We start from the raw sequence: 21,431 nt of genomic DNA, 5'->3' as shown, positions 1-21,431 counted from the left end.
CCCGCCCCCTGTGAGCACCAGCCTGCTCCGGCGCCCCTCCCCTGTCCCACGCCCCTGCGGCCCTGCCCTGCCCCGCCGACGCCGGCGCCGGCCCCTCCGCCGTGCCCCTTAGATGCTATTTTTAGATGTTTTTACATATTTTTTAGATTATTTTAGTTGTGTAGTTATATTTATATGTGTAGTTATATTTAGATGTTGTAATTTAGATGTGTAGTTATATTTCAGATGTGTAGCTATATTTATTTATATGTGTAGTTAATTTAGATGTTGTAATTTCTTCATAAAAATTCTGCACTTTTGTATAGAAACTTTTTTTTCATATGTACGAAAATGTAGAGTGAAAACGAAAACAAACATATAAGAAAAAACAAAGGAAAAAATGAAGAAGGAAAAGAAAACCGCCCGGCTCGGCCACCACCGCATTTGCATAAAGTGTTTCCACCGCATTTACATGAGGGGGGACGTCGGAAAAAATAAGAAGACGAAGAAGAAGAAAAAAAAAGAGGAGAGGAAGAAGGAATAGAGGAGTAGAAGAATTTTCTTCTACTCCTCTATTCCTTCTTCTTCTCCTCTTTTTTTCTTCTTCTTTTTTATCGCGAACTAGGGCAGAGGGTCGAGGGTCGGGAACTTGGGCAGAGGCTCGAGGGTCGGGAACTAGGGCAGAAGGTCGAGGGTCACCCTCTCGACCGTGATAACTTATACCACGAGAGCACCCCCCCGGCCCTCTCGCGTGACCAAAATTCTCGAGGACAACCAAACCCTAGAAAAAAACGATGTCGGTCTCCTACCCCCTCCCGCCGCGCCCCTACCCGACAAACTCTCTCGAGGCCTCCCAAATTTACCAAGTTAAAAGAGCATTATCGTCGAGGCCACCCCAAACCCTTGAAGCGTTGTCGAGGCCACCCCAAACCATTGAAGTGTTGCCGAGGCCACCCCAAACCCTAGAGAAACAGCATCGAGGCCACTAATATGATTCCTTATTGTGATTAGCTAGCTAGTTCTATGTTTGCCACTAATATATCCATCTGTCATGTTTGAATAATAATTTCCATGTTGTAAATATTTGCAGAAACTATGGAGCACCCCCGAGACGAAGCAACAGAAGCGATGTTGGGGGACATAATCGCAAAAGGAAGTGATGTCGTCTTGTCGTTTCTCAACGACAGTGATGGTTTGGAAGGACAGGGTGAAGAAGAAGGCTATGATTATGATGGCTCCGGTGACCCAATGTCGGTACAAGAAGGAGACCGTGATGACGGCTCCGGTGACCCAATGCCGGTACAAGAAGGAGACCGTGATGACGCTCCGGTGACCGAACCGAATCCGGCCAGGTATATATATATATATATTAGTTAAGCCTGTGCTGACTAGCTAATTGATGCATACATTGTTTTCGTATGTACACATATTAATTAACTCTCATCTTTATTCTTTTTTCTAGCCCTCCGGATTGAGCACAACTTTGGTAAAGAGACGAGGCCCAAAGAAAAAGTTGCGCTCGGATGAAAGGTTTGAGATCACAGCAATCGCGCGCGATGGCAAGCCGATTGAACCCATCCGGACAAAGGAAGCATTTGCTTATCAGTGCGGGGTTCTTTTTAGGGACAAGATCCCAATCAGTATCCATCATTGGTTAAAGCCTAAGAAGGAAGACCCTGAGGTGTCTTATGTCTCCGATATGCAGAAAGATGATCTTTGGACAACGCTTAAGGCAAATTTCACCCTACCGCCAGAGGAGGATCTGGAGAAGCCAGTTAAAGAGCAATTGATCAAGTATCATGCTCTTAAGAAGATGGCAGTACTATTCAGGAGGTGGAAGAATGAGCTGAAAACAACATTTGTCGACGAAGATCTGACACGAGAATTCACCGGCCGCTTTGAGAAGATCAGAGATCACTGGCCCACATTTGTGGCCCGCAAGATATCGGACAAGAGTAAGAAGATGTCAACGAGAAACAAGAAAATTGCTGCGAAGAAGAAGCATCACCATTGCACGGGGTCAGGTGGCTACCTCAAAGCCCGACCGTTGTGGGCCAAGGCTGAGAATGACCTGATTGATAAAGGGGTCGAACCAGAGACATTGAACTGGCCAAACCGTTGCCAGACTTGGTTCTTCGGGGTTGGCGGGACCTTGGACCCTGTATCAGGGAAGTGCATTTGGACGGACGAGCAACTGCGAATACCCGTCACGAGGCTTCAAGAGTATATCGAGGCAGCGCAACAAGGGAAGTTCATTCCATACAGAGAGAAGGACAAGCTCACAATGGCCCTCGGGAATCCTGAGCACCCTGGACGGACACGAGGCACGCCAGGCTCCATTCCGTGGAAGGATGGGTTTCCGGACGCAGGGGGTTACAAATGCCAGGAGAGGAGAAAGAAAGTGGAGCATAGCCAACTGTGGGCGCTGCACGCAAGGGTACAAGCGATAGAGGAACAAGAAGCAAATCGCAGAAACGACCTGCGAAGCTTCCCCTGAAGCTACCTCTCGCCATCTCAGCGGAGAAGCAGTGTGGCTCCCACCGAGAAGCTTCAGCTGGAGCCTGTCTTCACGGCTCCTGCTAGCTACCCCGTGGATGCTATCACGGAGTCTCAACATTGCCACCTTATGATGCAATGGATGAAATTGAAAGTCAAGGCGGCTGTTGGCTCTGTTTTACCTACTAAACCTGGCGCAACCTACCACTGCCGGTCGATTCCAGAAGGATATGCTATGGTCATGGTGGATGAAATAACGGATGGATTTGAGGACCTCGAGCTTAACCACCCTACGGGTGAAGGGGAGATTCGGTTGGGTTCTTCTCTGAAGACTTCATGCCTATGGCGGAAGGAGCTCATGAACCTTCCGAACTGGACGCCTCCACCTCCTCCTCCTCCTTAGGCGAGTCAGGTCACTCCGCCTCCTTCACCGGCGAGTGATCAGGGCACTCAGCCTCCTTCTCCGGCGCATGGCGGCACTCCGCCTCCTTCTCCGCCTGCGCCTGCGCGCCCGAGCAGCCAGCCTCCTCCTTCTCCGCCTCGTCAACAAGGGCGGAAGAGACCCGCCGCCGCTCCGGCTGCTCCGGCGCGTCGTAGTCCTTCTCCTCCGCCTCGTAAGAAAGGAAATTCAGCCGCAGCCACTCCGTCTGCTCCGGCGTCTAGCAGTACAGCCAGAGGCGGGAGGCAATACAGATTCGGTCCTTCTCTGAAGACTCCAGAGAATTTACCATACGAGAGGAGCCTGGAGGAAAACGCGAAGATCGTGCGAGCCGAAGTGAACAACTTCTTTGAAGGGGTGAAAGCAAAGAAACATCCACCTCCGGAGGAGAAGATAGATCCGGTGAAAGCGAAGCATACTCTGGCTGCCCTGAAGAAACCACCAAAGTCTCCACCGAAAGGCAACTATGAGCGCATTATTGAAAATTCATTTATCGAAGTGGAGCGGTCGGGAAGTACTTTCAGTGATCAAAGGTTAGCAGAACGATGAGCTGGGAAAAAAATTGCCCAGCTCGGCGAACAAGCGAACCAATCGTTCCCCTCGCTCGAGGTGTCTAGTGTCGTCGCTAATGATCCGGGGATGGTGCCCGGTTATAACGATCTTGGAGATTACCTACCCGACGATGTACATTATGATTTTTTGGAGGTGAACGAACACAAATATGAGTACGGGAAGCCTCTCGTCAAAGATGAAAGATCTCTAACAACGATGATGCGAAGATTCCATGATTGGTACATGAAAACCTGCAGAGAGTCTGAGGGGAGGAATATTTTGACGCTGAGAGTTAAAGAGGAGCATGACCTCGTTGGAATTGAGTTGTTAAATGTTCCATTTGAGGAGTTCTTCCAGTTATTCAATCAAAAGGCCCTCGATAAATTAATGGTTACTTGCTACTGTCTGTAAGTAGTACTACTTCTGTCATTAAGTCTCTATATATAGGTCAGCTCTTTCATTGCAATTTATTTTTAATTATCTTCACTATATTATGCAGATTGAAGATCGCCGAATTGAAGAGAAGACAAATCGGTGATATTGGGTTCATTAACACAAATCTCATAGATGCATATATGGTTGAATTTCAGGCCAGAGATACCGAGGCCAAGCTGCTACAATCGTTTGTATTAAATTAAAACAAAGCTATAATACTCTTTCCTTACAACTTCAAGTGAGTGTTATTGTCTTGTGCATATTCGGTTTCCCTTATTAGTCGAGGTTATAGTAATGTAATTGATGAGTTATGCATGCGTGCGCAGCTTTCACTATATTCTCCTAGAGATTAAGCTTGAGCAGGGACTAGTAACCGTCTTAGACTCGAGACAAAAAGATCCCAAGGAGTATGCGGACATGACTGAAATTCTAGAGAAGTAAGTTAAATCGATCATTATCGCACCATATCGGCAACTTTGTTCATTTCCTGATAACAAGTAATTGTTTTCTTTGTCTGGCAGGGTTTGAAAAAAATTCACCTCAAAAACTCTGGGACTGCCGAAGAAGCTGCAATTTAAACACCCGAAAGTAAGTACTATAGTAGCGTGTTCCACGCATCTCCTAGTGATTCAAGCGCTAGTTTCGTCAATACCATTTAGCATGCATGCTTGCTTATTAGTTTGATTGACCTCTATTTCTTGTAAAGTGGTTGTGGCAGGAACAAGGGAATGATTACTGTGGATACTACATTTGCGAGTCCATCCACCACACGACCTGTGAGCGGGGCTACTCTGACAAACAATATGAAGTGCGTAAATAATAATATTCACAATTTTATTTTATTACCATCATTTATGTTGAGTTTTATTTATTCATATATATGTATTGACCCCCTTCTTCAAATTAGATATTTCGGATGCGGGATAAACTTCTACCACCAGATCATATGCGAGCAATTCAAGAAGAATTGGCGGCATTCTATCTTGACCACGTGATTGATAAAGACGGAGAATACCACGTGGACCCTGAGTTCATATATAATTAGGAGATTATATTTTAAGAGATAATTATATTGTATATATGTAGAACTTGTTGTTCGATCAATCTCTCAGAGAAGGAGAGGTGGTCGATATCACTTCTCTCTGTATGCATATGTTCATGACGATCTTCTGTTTCCTTCATTTGCTTATTAGCTACCGTGTCTAGTCCTCTCTATATGTATAGTAAGTAGCGTTGACCAAGCACGAAGATAAAAGAGGACATTTCTCTCTATTAATTAGCTAGCTAACACAATGTATGAAACTCTGGGGTTAGCTTTTGTGAACTTTAATCAGCAAACCAATGTACCTTTAGTAGGTTATTAGTATTGACCAAAGACAAAGGTCACGATACTACAAGTCTTGAAACGCCAACAAACACGCTAGCGCATGCCTGCATCTGCATGTGATGCAACCATCTTTTGAGGATTTTAATCATCAACAAAGTTGTTGTTCGACAAACGCCAAGAAACACAGTGCGACCTCCACGAAAGATGCGCTTGATGATTAAAAATCACAAAAGCTGACCACAAAACATGCAAGCATGCTAGCGCGCTTCTTTAATCTCGTGAAGAGTCCTGCCTGGAAGGTGTATTTGCTAGCTGATGAACATTCACATAACCTAGCCCCGGTTGCCGAGCACATGCAGGCAGCGCATGTAGATCACGCGTACGCTTACATATCATGCTTAATTTGTTATTCTAGGTGGAGGCGCATCTCACCGTTCCTCTCCTCCTTTCACACAGCTAGATGATCCATTGTGCCATAACCAGGAACCCTCCATCCCCGACCCTATCGCTCCCTCCCCGAGGCGCTCCCGCGGGCGCCGCCAGGAGGAACCCTAGCACCGCCTCCATCGCCCCCTTCGCCTCAACCGCCTCCCTCGCCGCCGCCTGGGGCTTTGCCGGCCAAAGGTCCTGTGGCGTTGGCGGCGGTGAATCTAGTGTGTTCCTGCAACGATGAGGACGCGGTGTATATGACAGACTACATGCATGGCTGCGAAATCCCCCGTACATCAAAAGCAGCACGTGACCGAGCAACCCAACAGATGTTGTATGCGGAGTTAGCACCTGGAGCTCGACTTAGCAGCTGGGAAGTAGCATAGCCCTGAACAGCGATCCTTATATCATGTGTTAAGAACTTGCCGTGATGCGAAGCTAAGACAGAAATGCGGGGCACATCCTTTAAGTGGAGAAATTAGGGTGTCATTATATGTCTGCAACTGAGCAAAGTGACCATGGGCGTATCGGCAAACATCATGGCTCACATTCTCGAACAGCCAAACTAGGCAACATCCGTGCATCAGCAGGGTAGCGTCACAAGAGATGAAGACGGTGATCGATGTAAAAAAATTTTATTAGCAAATTGGAGGTGCGTTGCATGTGCATGATTACTAGTTTAGTCGAATCAACCCACAGACATGCCTCAGCTGGGTGCTACACTTCCCTCTTCAGTCTTCACCATTGCTGCATTTTAGAAACCTGTAATCTAAATTAATTAGACGGTGATCCTATGTACGTAATTCCTTTAGTTTCGTGGGACAGCTACGGAGACCCGGCATTCAAAATGGCCACACGGTGTCATTCATATGGTCTGCTGTCTGTTTCCTGCGATTTTTAACATGTACCTATTGACGTTTGAGCCGATTATCCATGCATGGATTGCCAAGTATCATGTGTTAAGCATCACAGTTAACCATCTTTTAATCATATAATGTGAACCCCATTCGCATGCGAGGCCGCGTGAGTTTTGGATGCCTCTTTTCAGACCTTGTCGAGGCATCTTTCTTTTTTCACACTGACAAAGTTACTTGGGAAAACTTAATTAATTCAAGTCTTCAAACCCTCGCTTAACCGCGCTTTTTGGTCTGCACAATCAACTTGGTCCTTTGTATACATACTGTAAAAGACAGAAGGACTGCTCCCCACCTCGCTGTGCTTTCACAAACACATCAGCTTTCTTGTGGGAGGAGAGCGATAGCTTTGCCGTGGAGGTGGAGGTGGAGGTGGAGGCATGGCAGGGATTGGGGGTGCCATTGCCGGTGGCGTGGGGAAAGTAGTCGCCGCCAAGCTTGCTAAATTCGCCGCGGAGGAGATCACTCTGCAATGGCGCTGCAGGAAGGACCTGACGCGCATGGCGGCTACGACGAAAGATCTGGAGGCTGTGTTGCACGACGCTGACGACAACTCGCGTCGAGGAGGCCAACTCGGAGAAGCATCCCGGAGGTGGCTTATGAAATTCCAGGGCATCGCCTACGATGTCGACGACGTACTCGATGCTCTAGGCACTTACGAGCTCATCAATAAGAGCCAATCAAAGGTATTTATTCGCACAAGGATTGTTGCATCTGTTGGAACCGCAGTCCTCTCTCACTCTCGGCTAGAGGTAGAAGAAGACAGAAGACATAAGAAATTTCGGGCCGACGCACGAACGCCGCCACGGGCGCACGAACGCCCCAATCCTTTTCTTCTTTACGGTGGCTACATGGCTACAACACCAGCTCACCTCGATCAATACATCAGGGGGCCTTTTATACCCGGCTGCACACACAGCATCTGGCCACCACACCGGCCACTAACTCCACGCACGCACGCACTAGTCTAGCTATCAAACTCACTAAGCCAGCTACAGGCACGGCGTCCATATCCATGATGCATGCATGCACTAACCAAATAACCTGCTAACTACGGTGCATGCGCGTACACAGGAGACCCGGCCATGCGGGCTAGCTAACAAACCAACGCACCAACCCTCCACTCTCGCCAACGGCCGCTGCCTTACGAGCCAGACCTGGAGCGCATACCCCCGCGCGCACGCCAGTCATCGCCCGGAGGCGTGGTTTACTCCCAACACACTCCTCCTAAACCACGACCTCGCCATCGCTGGAGTTGTTGTAGCTTCCGTCATTGTCTTCATCATGGCCGTGACCTAGCCCGCGGACCTGACCTCGTGCACCGACGCCGGTCGCACCGTGCTCCGTCACGACCCCAGCGACATACGCCGAGCTCCTTCTCCACCGGCGACACACGCCTGGCGTTTCTCTGCGCCCCGCACGTCCCACGCGCACCCAACACGCCCGACGAGCCCGACCGCATCAGTGCGTCCCGCACGTCCCGCGCACACCCGACGCGCCCGACGAGCCCGACTGCACCAAACGCTCACCACGCGCCTCCTCCGCGACCGCCATGGCTTCCGCTAGCGACAAACGCCGGAAGGATGTAGCCGAACTCGAGCATGAACTCGAGCACAACGGCGACATAAACCTCCTCCCAGCGTCAACCGCACGCTCGTACGCGTGCCCGCGGTCCCAACGCGCCCGACATGTCCAGTGCGCACCCATAACATGCACCGATCGCACCCGGCTCGCCGCCGCGGCTTATTGTCCTGCACCGCCGCGACCTCCATGCCGCCATGAAATGCCTCCATGCCGCCACGCCGTGCTGCGCCGCCGCGCCACCACGCAGCGCCTCGGCGGCCTCCGCGGTCGCCGCACGTACGACGTCACCGCCCGCCGCCTCCGCCACACGCCATGACAGCCACAGCGCCACCCACCTCCATGGGCCGACACACGGCCCGGAGCTCCGTCGCGCAGCTGCCGGCGAGCGCCGCCATCGCTGCCACGCCTCCGGCATGGCAAGCACGCCCAAGACAAACTCCGGCTCTAATACCAATTGTTGGAACCGCAGTCCTCTCTCACTCTCGGCTAGAGCTTGAGAGAGATGATGTAGCCTCTGGGAGTGTATGTGCGCTCACCGTGGGGTGGTGTGTGTGGCAGAGTTCGAGTAAAAGGGGCTGTTCGTGTGGCCGGAGGCGTTTGTGCGCCGGGAAACCTCGTGTCCTCTCTCTCTCTTGTTTCTTCCTTGTCTCCGGTGATCGCTGTGGTTCAGTGAGTAGGCTAGACAACAACAATTGCATCACCCTGTTTCTACACCCTCCGTCCGTCCGAAAATACTTATCGAACAAATAGATGTATTTACACGTATTTTCGTTCTAGATACATCCATTTTTATTCGTTTCTCCGACAAGTATGATGGCTGAAATATTTTGAAAGCTAAATATTTCGGTGTCCGTTGAAATTAATGAAATTCAAAGAATTTCATCGACATCTAACTGATAGCAAAAACCATGGCAGCAACTGACTTTGGGTTCATATTTTCTGCAGGTTAAGGTATGGTTTTCCAGGAACAATCAACTACTCCATCGAGTGATCATGCCCCACAAGATCAAGAGCTTGAGGAAGAAAATAGACAAAATATACAAAGAGGGCCAATTTGCCAAAACTCATCAAACACCAGCAAAAAAGAGCACCATGAATGAACCCTTTGCAGGCAGCGGTGTTCAAAGTGGTGAAGACACGAAAACAAGAATGGTGGGGAGGGTTATGGAGAGGGACAAGATCATCAGGCAGCTAACAACAAGTAAAGCTAACGAGGATATCTCCATCATTCCAGTTGTTGGGCTTGGTGGCATAGGCAAGACAACATTAGTTGAATCAGTTTTGGCAGACAAGAGGGTCGCCGGCTTTGACTTCAAGCTCTTTGTTCATGTGTCCAAGCCATTTGATTTGGACAAAATTGGGAGGGCCATCCTGAAGAGCCTGAATAGCAACATCAACCTTCACAATTGTACTCTGCCATTTCTTGATGAGAACCTGAAAAAGGAACTTGCTAATAAAAAATACTTGATTGTTCTGGATGATCTCTGGGAAGAAAATGGAGAAGACCTGGAAAAGCTGAAGCAGATGTTGTTACATGGCATGAAGGGAAGCCGGATTTTGATAACTACCCGAAACCAACTTGTGGTGGAGAGGCTGCGCACTGGCTTCCTTGCAAATGAAAGGAAAATTTGTCCTGTGCTCGAGTCTGACCAAATCAACTTGGGTGTTTTATCATCCGATGACTGCTGGGAACTCATGAAAGTGAAGGCCTTTGGGCCTGACCATGACCAGAGTCGCTTGGAAGATGTTGGAAGGCAAATTGCAGAGAAGTGTGGGGGTCTACCACTTGTGGCAAATGCTCTTGGGCAAGTAATGTCAGATCTTAGAGATGTGAAGGCATGGGAAGATTTAAGAGACACCAAAGTTGATCTGGCATTAAAAGATATACAGAAGGAAACATTAGAGAGCCTCATGCTAAGCTATTACTATATGAAGCTAGAATTCAAATTGTGTTTCACTTATTTAGCGGCCTACCCGAAGGGCTCCGTCATGAATAGCAACCATCTAATCCAACAATGGATTGCTCTTGGATATCTTTGTCCAGGGTTTGATGGTCAAAAGTGCATCAACTACCTTCTAGGCATGTCATTTCTTCAGATTAAGGGCTCACCTTCGGTTAGTATCCAAAGAACATTTCTCATGTCCCTATTCGGCCTTGATGCTTGTCTATTTTTACTCCAACATGCTTTTATTGCTTTCAAAGATATACTCTTATTTTGCTAGAGTATGTCCTAAATGTATTTTCTGTCACAAACGTGAAACGTGGGGGTAAAAAAGGAATTTACTCTATTATATATCTACATGGAAAATCATTTATACTTTGGAAGTTAGTTCAAACTTGTTGGAATAGTTAGTGGAAACTTTACATTCAAATTAATTCAACAGTCTTCATATTAGATATGTACAAAATTGACCGTCCGGTAGGCGTGGTTAGCAATCATCAAATCATTCAAAAAAGTACAAAACTTAAACTTGTTTGAAAAGAATATAGTATTATGGCTACCTTATACAACATATGTGTATGCATTACACTTCTTTTACCACTTTTAATTTACTCTATTAGTTATTATAAGCTACTATAAAGGGAATCAGTTGCATAAGGAAATTCATCAAAATCCAAGGTTTCTTGCACAATATTTATCCATATAATCCTCTTATGCACCAGATTACTTAGGTTCCTTGGATTTTGAGAGTATCCCTTCATAAGTAATCTGGTAGTAACGGCAGAATTACTGAACTGAAATCCCAATATCCAAAATGTTGCAATTTTATCAGATCTTACAGTTTTTACTTCACTCCAGTTTAACGTTTCTTGTCCTCGAGGGATTTTAGACTTATTTTGTAGCACTATTTTGATTGTAGTTAACATTAAATTGCAGGATAGGCCAAGTCCTACGCATGCCACAGCTCCTCGGGAGCTCATCATGCATGATTTGGTTCATGATCTTGCGTCAATAATTGTTGACGATGAAGTCATTGATCTGGATGCTACCAAAGCGACCAGCTGGGACAAAACTCCTTATTGCCGTCATGCACGGCTAATCAACTACAGAAGTGAATCTGAAGTTTTCGAACATCTACCAAGCAAGGTCAGATCCCTCCATTGTAGGGATTTAGGAGAAGTACAACTCCCAGAAAAAGCATTTTCTCGGTCCAAGTACCTCCGTGTCTTGGACCTAAGTGCAAGTTCTTCTAATGGGCAATCAACTCGTAGAAACACAATGCTGGCATCGTCTATTGGTCAATTGAAGCTACTTAGGTATCTTGATGCCACGGGCTTGCCAATTACATCCCTTACAAAGACTTTTCATACCCTTCAAAATTTGGAAACCCTTATTTTGTCCAATTGCTTGCTTGAAACCTTGCCTGACAATATTTGTTGCCTTCGTAAACTTTGCTATTTGGACCTATCTGGTAGTAGCAGCCTTAGAAAGCTACCTACATCACTAGGGAAGCTTTCTGAACTCTCTTTCCTCAATTTGTCGGGCTGTTCTATACTCCAAGAGCTGCCTGAATCAATCTATCAGCTTACATGCTTAGATCACCTAGACATGTCAGGGTGTTGTGCTCTTCAAAAGCTCCCTGATAAATTCGGCAGCCTTCCTAAACTCTCATTCTTAAACTTGTCAAGTTGTTCAAAGCTCACCAACTTACCCGACGATGTTAGCTTTCCGTCTTTAGGACATATGAATCTATCAAGTTGCCATGAGCTAGAACACCTGCCAGCAGATTTTGGACGTCTTCGGAAACTTGAATTTTTGAACATTTCTGATTGCTACAGTTTTACAATTCTGCCAGCATCATTTTGCCAACTTGATCAATTGAAGTACTTACATCTTTCAGATTGCCTAAACCTCAGAACAATTCCTGAAAATATTGGTGGCCTCGTAGAGCTCCAGTATTTGAACCTAACAAGTTGCTCTAAGATCAAGCATTTGCCCGAGTCATTATGCAAGTTGTTGAAGTTGAGGCGTCTTGAATTGTCATATTGTATGGTGTTGAGAAAGCTCCCTACCTCATTTGGTGACCTTAAGCTTCAAATACTTGGCATAGATGGTCTTATAGGTCTCAGTGAGTGGCCAAATAGCATCGGTAACCTATTTACTACTCTCACCCAAGTTCGAGTCACAATGGGAGTCTGTCAAGAAAAAGATAGAGCCCTTATGAGGTGTTTAAATTTGACGGGCCAAGTAGAACATTTTGTACATGAGGTAGGCAATGGAGGATGCAGCAGTATAGTGGAGATTGCTGGATCCACTTGTTCCTCTCTGGTACTTAGAGAACTTCAAAATGTCAGACATTTGAAAGATGCAGAAAGTGTGAAATTGCGTGATAAATCGGATATTCGAGCTCTACTTCTTTCTTGGAATAGTGAAGGAGGTGAATCTGTGCTAGAGAAGCTTGTGCCTCCTCGTACTCTGGAAGACTTCATAATAAATGGATATATGAGCAAAGATTTCCCTAATTGGATGTATGGCATCTCCTCATACCTCCCTTCTCTCGCCTCAATGACACTTTCTAATTTGGAAACATGTGATAATCTTCCTCCATTTGGGGGGTTGCCTAATTTAAGAAGCCTGTGTATGGAGAACATTCCCAATATAAGGAAAATTGGCAGGGAATTCTATGGAGAGGGAGGACCTTGTATGAAATTGAGAGTGCTGAAAGTGGTGTTGATGGAGAATTTGGTTGAATGGTGGACGACAAAATCAGGTGAAGAAAATGAAGAGTTTCTTATCCCTAATTTGCATTATTTGGGGGTAAAGAACTGCCGGAAGTTGAAGTTCCTACCATATCCCCCAAGAAGTATGGGTTGGAGCTTGGACAACAGCGATCTGGTTTTGCCGGAACAAGGCTTTGGAAAACTTTCATCTTATGCGTTTCCTGGTGAGATGTATATATATAACTCCAGCTTTCCTCATATTAAGTGGGATGGACTTCAACACTTCCACACCCTTTACAGATTTGTTGTTCAGTCGATCAACGGAATGAGGACTTTGCCAGGTGTCATTGGGTGCTTCAGATATCTCGTAGTACTAACCTTGCAATTGTTAGAGGACCTAGAGACACTGCCGATAGAGTTGAGCCAGCTCTATTCTCTTCAATTCATCGAAATCAAAGATTGCCCCAAGCTGGCATGTCTGCCTGAAAGCATGAAGTACCTCACCACTCTAGTAGAACTGTTATTGCAAAGGTGCAGAGACCTAGAAATATTACCGGAGTGGCTGGACCAGCTCATTTCCCTAAAAAGATTGTGCACCTATGATTGTCCCAAGCTGACATCATTGCCTGAAAGCATTCAGAGCATCACGGCAGAAATCTACATTTGGCGCTGTCCAGGCCTTGAAGGGGAGGGTGGCCAGAAAATTCGTGACATCTCTTCAGTCAGGCTTTTTAATGAAATAAGCAAGGTACGGAACTCCCAAAAGCCAATTGAATAATCTATGTTCACGAAACGACTGTGAAAAGAGTTTTTTTTTTACATCGACTGTGAAAAGAGTTAGTGTGATACAAAATTGTTGGCCTCTTATGCAGAGTTGGGAGAAATTTGGCCAACCGCAGGAGAGGAACAGAGTGGAACTTATGGAGATTACAGATGCGGTCGAGTAATCCTATCTCGACTCAGGGCTTCCTCTGCCCTTTTTGTCGAAGGAGGACGTGGGGCTTCATTTCCTGTACTCCTTCTCCGAGGCCATCGTCGCTGCACGCCATACTCGTCGACGAGGTGTGCCCACAAATGGTCGAGGCTGTCCTGTTCGTCCCGACTGTAGAGGTAAGTAGGCTGAAGCATTCTATTTCAAGCGCTTGCACTGTAATGTGCCCTAACAGATTACACATAATGTGTTGGCATTTCTAATTTCTCTCTGCACTTATTGATGGACGCAAACATATATGAATGTTTACTTGTTCTTTATCAGATGTAGTCTTAGCTGTAAGCTATTCTACTGAACTTTTCGCAATTAAACTTGCATCGAAGAACTAATTAAAGAGTCTTGCCTTTCATGGTCCGCTGCACAACGGAATTAGAATGATTGGATTCAACTTTACATTGGTTTTCTAGCTTCCATGTGTACGTTTTAGTTTGAAGCAGCCTAGTTAATATAGAGATCTTCTAAGCAGGCAATTTCCATTATGCCATAACATCAAAATGGCATATATATAAATTTTTCCATCATGCGTGCAGTGCTGCAGGCTTACAGTTTGATGAACAACTTTGCGGAATATCAGTTTGAAAATGGAAAAAAGCAAGCAGAGCTCGAGGAAGCCAATTCCATGGAGCTTGCGCTACAAGCCTAGAATTATTTATGAAGATCATACGTTGATGGTGAAAGAGCCTTGGGTCTGCGTCTCCTGAATAGCCTTGGATGCTATGTCACATGTCAGCGTCACCGTTCCTGGTCAGTTGTTGTGTAAATTGCAGTTGTTTCTTTTCATTTGGTTCCTGTAGTAACTTTTTGTACTGAAACATTACACTATGGTGCTTCAGGTGATTAGGACAGCACTATCAGTATCACGCCTGGCGCCAAGTAAAGGAAACACAACACTTGGAAGGCCAACGGACGTCTGTTTTTTCCCATTTAGGAATCCCATGACATGCTCTTTTTTCTGTATGCTATGGGTTATGGTTTGTCAGCTATCATGCAACTTGTCTTGATCACGCTTATGCAAATATGCAAGCACCAGTTGGCCTCCTTGAACGCTGCTTTGTCATGTTCAGGAGTAAGCGGTCGTGCATGAATGCCAGCCGAAACCCACTACACATTAATACTGTAGTAGCGAGCCTCAAGATGATTTTTTTTTTTTTGCCAACACTTCAAGTGCATACCTGTAAATGGGTTTGGGTTCAGAACCGCATCAAAATCCTGTACTGAAAATCGGCTAAACTCTCTCTTGTGTTGATCATTTTGCGTAATGATGCTACTTCTAAATGCTTTTTGTATTGGTTTTCCTGGTATGTGTTGCTGCGCAAGGTTGAATCGAGGAGAGGTCAACTCATGGGTTTCATCTTCTTGGATTGCTTCCCTCCCTCGTCAAACTCAATCCCGAGTCATATAAGTATACTGTTCATTCGGTCTTCTGTATATATGTACGTTCCTGAAACTCTTTTACTATTTGTATATGGCAGGTGAAGTTTGTGCAGCACCATGAATGCAGTGATGTGTTATTTCAAAAAAAATTGCCGAGAATTTATATATGCCCTTGAGAGTTCGCACGTATGGTTTTTTTGTTGAGCCTGAGTCTGAAGCACTGTTTGAATTCTAACAACTGAACCATTCAAAAAATAAAATCTACCAACTGAGACTCTAATTTCCTGTTACACAGTTTTTTTGCACTTCCTTTATCAGCAACCGTAGTGCTCGAATTGCTGGTGGGTAACAGTGTTGTTAAACATTGTAACTTTCGATGTTGTATAAACCGTAGGATAGATTAGGTTGTTAGGCTGTTGTGATTGAGTCTTGGAAACCAATCCACGCCATGTAAATCTCTTTGTAACAACCTGGCTTCGGCCCTTATATTAACACGCAATGCGTCCCTGCTAGGCATACACTTAACCTATTCTTCTCACATGGTATACAGAGCCTACCTTTTTCATCGCATCTAGATGTCGAGCTCCTCCTCATCCGTCGCCATGGCCACGCCCTCTATCGCCTCTCTCGGTCACACCATCACCGAAAAACTGACCCGAGAGAATTTCCTGGTGTGGAAGGCACAGGTCTTGCCACACATCAAGGGGGCGGGGCTGATGGGCTATCTGGACGGCTCGATCAAGGAGCCCACCGCCGTGATCTACTCCGAGAAGGACGTCGCTGGCAAGAAGGAGATCACGTCCTCGCTGAACCCTGAGCATGCTGTGTGGGTTACTCAAGACTAGCAAATCCTCACGTTTTTGATCTCATCGCTCTCCCGTGAGGTTTTACTGCAGGTCAGCTCCCACACCACCGCTGCCTCCATCTGGAACGCCCTGCTGTAGAGTTTCTCCTCGCAGTCAAGGGCGAGGGTCATCCAACTCCGGTCTGCCGTCGAGCACACCTGCAAAGGAGACATGTCCGCTGCTGCCTACTTCACCAAGATGGTGAGCATCTCCAACGAGCTGGCAGCCGCCGACAAGCCCCTGGATGAAGACGACGTCGTCGATCACATAGTGCAAGGTCTCCTCCACGAACCCGAATACAACGGCTTCGTCTCGGCCATCTCCACCCGCACCGCCACCGAGTAGCCGATCGGTCTCAGCGAACTCTTCTCCCTGCTGTTGTCGGCTGAAGCTCGCATCGCCGCCCAAAACACTGCCTTCCACTCCGCAAATCTGGCGGCCCGGGGTGGAGGCCGCGGCAACCCAAGGGGCGGCAGCAATAGTGGAGGTGGCTCCCGCGGCTACATCAACAACAACGTGGGCGCTCACTACCCTGACAATGCCGGTGGCGGCTATGGAGGTGGGCCGCGGCAAGGAGGTGGTGACCATGGTAACCGCGGTGACCGCGAGCACGAGAAGTGCCAGATTCGCAAGCTCGAAGGGCACGGCGCATGGCGTTGCAAGAAACGCTTTGATCGCAACTTCAACAACAACGTCCGCAACCCTGCAGGAGGCGGCGGTGGCGGAGGACGTGGCGGTGGTGGAGGACAGCGCTCGGCCAACGCAGCTCACGCCTATGGAGTTGATACCAATTGGTATCTTGACACCGGCGCTACTGACCACGTGACAGGAGAGTTGGAGAAGCTCGCTGTTCGTGATCGTTACACCGGCACGGAACAAATCCATACGGCGAATGGTCAAGGTATGGATGTTGCACATATTGGTCATTCGGTTCTTACTACCCCTGATGGTTCCTCTTTAGCACTAAACAACATCCTCCTTGCTCCACAAGCCGGCCAGAGTTTACTTTCTGCTCATCGACTTATGCAAGACAATCATGCCTTTCTTGAGATTTACCCTAAATTTTTCTTTGTCAAGGATCGGGCCACTCGGAGCACCATTCTTCAAAACAAGAGTAGACATGGCCTGTTCCCTGTATCCGGCCATCAGGGGTGTTCCTCATCGTCAAGTGCTAGGCGTTGCAAAACCATCCACTTCATGGTGGCACAAACGCTTAGGGCATCCTTCGCTACCAGTGGTCCAGAAAATTCTTCGTCATTTTAGTCTTCCAATTTCAAATAAACAAGATCATCATCTGGTTTGTGATGCATGTCCAATGGCCAAGATCCATCAACTTCCCTATTCTAGGTCTACTAGTGAGTCGAAAGCTCCTTTAGAGCTTGTTTTTTCAGATGTGTGGGGTCTTGGCCCAATTTCCGTAGGCAGACAAAAATATTATGTGAGCTTCATTGATGATTTCAGTAAATTTAGCTGGGTCTATTTACTCAAGAATAAGTCTAATGTGTTTGAGAAATTCCATCTCTTTCAAAAGCATGTTGAACGATTTTTTTATCGCAAAATTATTGCTAAGCAAACCGATTGGGGGGGGGGGGTGAATACCAAAAACTTCACTCATTTTTTGAACACATTGGCATCACCTATCATGTCTCTTGCCCTCACGCCCATCAGCAGAATGGTTCTGCTGAAAGAAAGCACAGACACATTATAGAGGTTGGCCTCTCGTCTTGCCCATGCCTTCATGCCTTTGAAGTTTTGGGATGAGGCCTTTCTCACGGCAGTTTACCACATAAATCGTCTTCCTAGTAGAGTTATTGCCAACCAAACACCACTTGAGCGCCTCTTTGCACTACTGGAATTTTCACGTACGCCGGGTGTAATGCTCTTCGCCGAGTGCTAAAACACGGACACTCGGCAAAGCAAGCTTTGTCGAGTGTCACTCTTTGCAAACCCACCTTCACGGCAAACTGTCATCTTTGTCGTTACTGCCTCACGGCAAAGAGGCACCGCACGGCAAACCCTGCAGACGCCGAGAGCCGCTCATGGCAAAGAGGAGCCATGTGGCATGCCCGTCCGCAACAGACAGCTTCATCAGTTACTGCGTACTTTGCCGAGTGTCACTCTCGGCAAAGCATATGCAACATCCTATATATTTTTTTGTGTGTGTTCTTTCTAACTGACATGTGGTCCCACTAGTCACATTTATCAGTAAATTTTTTAAATAACTTGCTAAATATTTTTGAAAGAAATGACGATATCTTTGCCGAGAGCAGCTCTCGGCAATCCTTCTGACCAGTAGGACAACGTGGCCCACATGGGAGCTGACAGTTTACATAGCTTTGCCGAGAGCTAGTCTCGGCAATGCTCTCCTTCTTTTCAGAGAGCTGCTCTCGGAAAAGTTGTGGCACAACAGTAGTGTCCCACACGACCATGTTTTCGAGAGGTGCTCTCGGTAGTCTATCGTTTTCTGAGTGTTGCTCTCGGAAATCTTTCCCATCCATTCTGCTGTCAAGCTATTTCTTTTCTGATCCCTTCAGATAAAAACAACTACAGTGCAATTTGATCATATATAGGCATAATTTGATCTAGTCCACACATATATAGGCATAATTTGATCATATATAGGCATAATTTGATCTAGTCCACATATATATGCATAATTAGGGATAGTCCACATATTGTCACACACAAGTCGAATGTATTATCCTAGTAGACGTCACACACAAGTCGCAAAATCATACATATTGTCACTACATGCAAAACACGTGCACGTCACAATAGAAGTACACTTGTTCATATATAGATCATCTTGAGGAGGAAAGGCCATCAGGTTAACATTTCGGAGGAGGAGGGGCATCACTTGCACTGCTTCGAGATTGCATAAGAACCTATAAGAGTAGGGTCACGTGAGGGTGGTTCGTCCCTATGTAATGAATCTTATACTCTAGTTTAGATAATGTTCTACCTGTAGTTGATCCTCAAGCAGCTTCAACCTCTTGTTCGTGTCTTCCCGTTCCTTTTCTCCGGAGTCCTTAGCCTGTCGCCTTTGCTCGTCTTCAACAGCCCGTTGCGCCATTAAATCCTGTAACATGGCATTAGGCTCATATATGTTGGAACGGTGCTATTTCGAGGCATGGACATAAATAAAAGGTTAGGATGCTAACCTTGAGACGCGCTATCTCCCGTGATGCGGTGGTTGGGCGACTCCGTATGGACGGAGTTGAGCTGGTGCTCGACGCGCGTATCTCGTGCAGCTTGCGATGCCCGGAGGTGGCGATCGCCCCGTTGCAAAGGAGGTGGCGGCCATGGCCCTTCCCCTTGTCAGCAATGATGAGAAGCTCAGGGTCAAGGGGCTTGGAAGTAGGTTCGGCTTCCTTCCCGTGCACCTCCTGGAAGACCTCTTTGAAGGTCCCCCACTTCTCCTCTGCCGACTCGCTACAGAACTCGGTGCCATCCTTCCCCTTGCGGCCTTCTTTCCAGGCTTCCAGGATGTGGACCAATCCACCAACCTTCGCCTCCTGCAAAATTAACCATCAAGTTGAATGAACCAAGATGCACCGTGCGAAAATGTTAACATCTTAATCCACATACCATGTGTTGCTTGAGAGCGGTTAGGTTCTGGCTCCCCTGGACATGAGTCGGGCCTGGCATTTTGGCTCGTTCGTTTCTCTTCTCCACATGCTGCGGCTGCCATGCTGGGTCACACCACATGTCAACCAGGGCCTCCCAAAAATCGTCCTTCATCCAGGGTTCCTTCACCTAGTCAGACAAAATCGAATAATTGAGGAACAAGAGGGATGAATCAAAGTACTAGCAACCGATGTAGTCATTTACCACTGACATGTGTTCTTCTCGCGACAAGTTGGTCTGGCAAGAAGTCTTCCTTGTCATCTTCTCTCCCTTCTCATCAAGTGGCCGACACTACATCACGGCTTTGTACTGCAGCGTGTGCTTGGTGTCAGAGAGTATCTTTCGGGCAGATTTCACGATGCCTTTGATCGCCTTCTGCTGCTCACCATCCACGCAAGCAAATGTTTGCTACAAGAAAGCATATGGCATCTTCTCACCATCCACGCAAGCAAGGATTTGGATATGAAAAAATGCAGTGGTCGGAGCGAAGATACTTACAAAAAAAGCATTGATGACCCGAGTGGCCATGGTGACATCGTGCTCATCCTTGTTGTGTAGGTAATGCTCCCAGGTTAAACCTGGCAACGGCGGATCATCATCACCCAGCTTGGACAATCCAGGGAAGTGATTCCTCAAGAGGGAGCCGATGACATGGTTTGACGGGCGTGCCCCCTTAGGTTGTGTCGGGATAAATTCCCACTAACTGCATGATATAAAAGACAAGCACATGTGAGTGTCAAAGCTGTGGCATCCAAAATATGATGCAAATGAAATGCTTGCTTACCCCTCTCCTGTTGAGCAAATGACAGGACGGTTGCTGGCAGCAGTTGGTTCTGGGACCTTCCCCACACCACGCCTGGATTTCTTCCTCTTGGAAATGTTGCTCGACTCGGTGGTGAGCGGATCTGGTGTATCTAAGTCCACTCCGACATCGCCATTCGATGATGATGATGCCTCGGTTGTGGCCTGATGGGAGGCGGATGATTCGGTCCTACCAATCGGGACTCTCTGGTACTTACTACAAGTGCTCCCATCAGAATCTGAAAAACAAAATATATATGGTTACTCTCAGTTCCAAAGCAAAATCTTCCTAATCTAAGTGTCATATAATATATGGCAAAAAATAACACAAATAGCTCAATCAAGTCTCAGATATATAGTTCCATTTACTAATGCCATACCACTGACAAGGAAACAAGCACAAGTATATAGTTTCATTGATCTACTCTAGTATTTATCTAAAAAAGCACAAGCACAGAGGTGCTGATCCTTCGGCAAAAACAAAGCATCCACGGCCTTATCCCCACGCCAAACCACTTACCGACGACAAGCATTAGTTTAAAGACAAGAAGTTCAGAGAACTAGTTTCAACTGAAACTAAATACTTCGAGCACTCATTCGGTTTAACTAAAACTAAACCAGTCAAACATAGGAGTCAAAACCAAAGCATTCTACTCTAGACATTACTCCAAACCCAAACTTCCATACTACTCTCGGCATTACTAAACAAGACCATCTTGCTCTACTACTTTTAATCACATTTGTGCATATTTCCTACATTTGTGCAAAATATCCTACTCTAGGCATAGAATCTGATACTAACCCGAGGGCATCTCCAGCTGCCGCGCTGCCGAAGAAGCTCTGCTGCGGCGGCTGTCCTTGGGCCGCGTCAAAGAACCGCCGCGCCAGCTGCCGGCCATGAAGCTTGGGGGCGGTGGCCGCAGTTGGGGCAGTGGAGGAGGGGGTGGCGGTGGCCGCAGTGGGGAGCGGTGGAGG

General features: G+C 46.9%; 1 protein-coding gene across 1 annotated transcript; it reads left to right on the top strand.

Annotated features, from left to right (window-relative positions):
• The first annotated feature begins 6,951 nt into the window (after positions 1-6,951).
• Positions 6,952-16,028, top strand: LOC119351011 (disease resistance protein RGA2-like). Its single transcript, XM_037618583.1, has 6 exons — positions 6,952-7,257; positions 9,101-10,270; positions 11,035-13,566; positions 13,691-13,761; positions 13,808-13,928; positions 15,759-16,028. Exons 1-6 carry the CDS (start codon positions 6,952-6,954, stop codon positions 16,026-16,028), a joined length of 4,470 nt encoding a protein of 1,489 aa, XP_037474480.1.
• Positions 16,029-21,431: the final 5,403 nt, after the last annotated feature.

This window comes from Triticum dicoccoides, chromosome 1B (assembly GCF_002162155.2).
Source record: "Triticum dicoccoides isolate Atlit2015 ecotype Zavitan chromosome 1B, WEW_v2.0, whole genome shotgun sequence".
Taxonomy (NCBI): domain Eukaryota; kingdom Viridiplantae; phylum Streptophyta; class Magnoliopsida; order Poales; family Poaceae; genus Triticum; species Triticum dicoccoides.
This window is presented reverse-complemented; position numbering and strand designations above follow the sequence as displayed.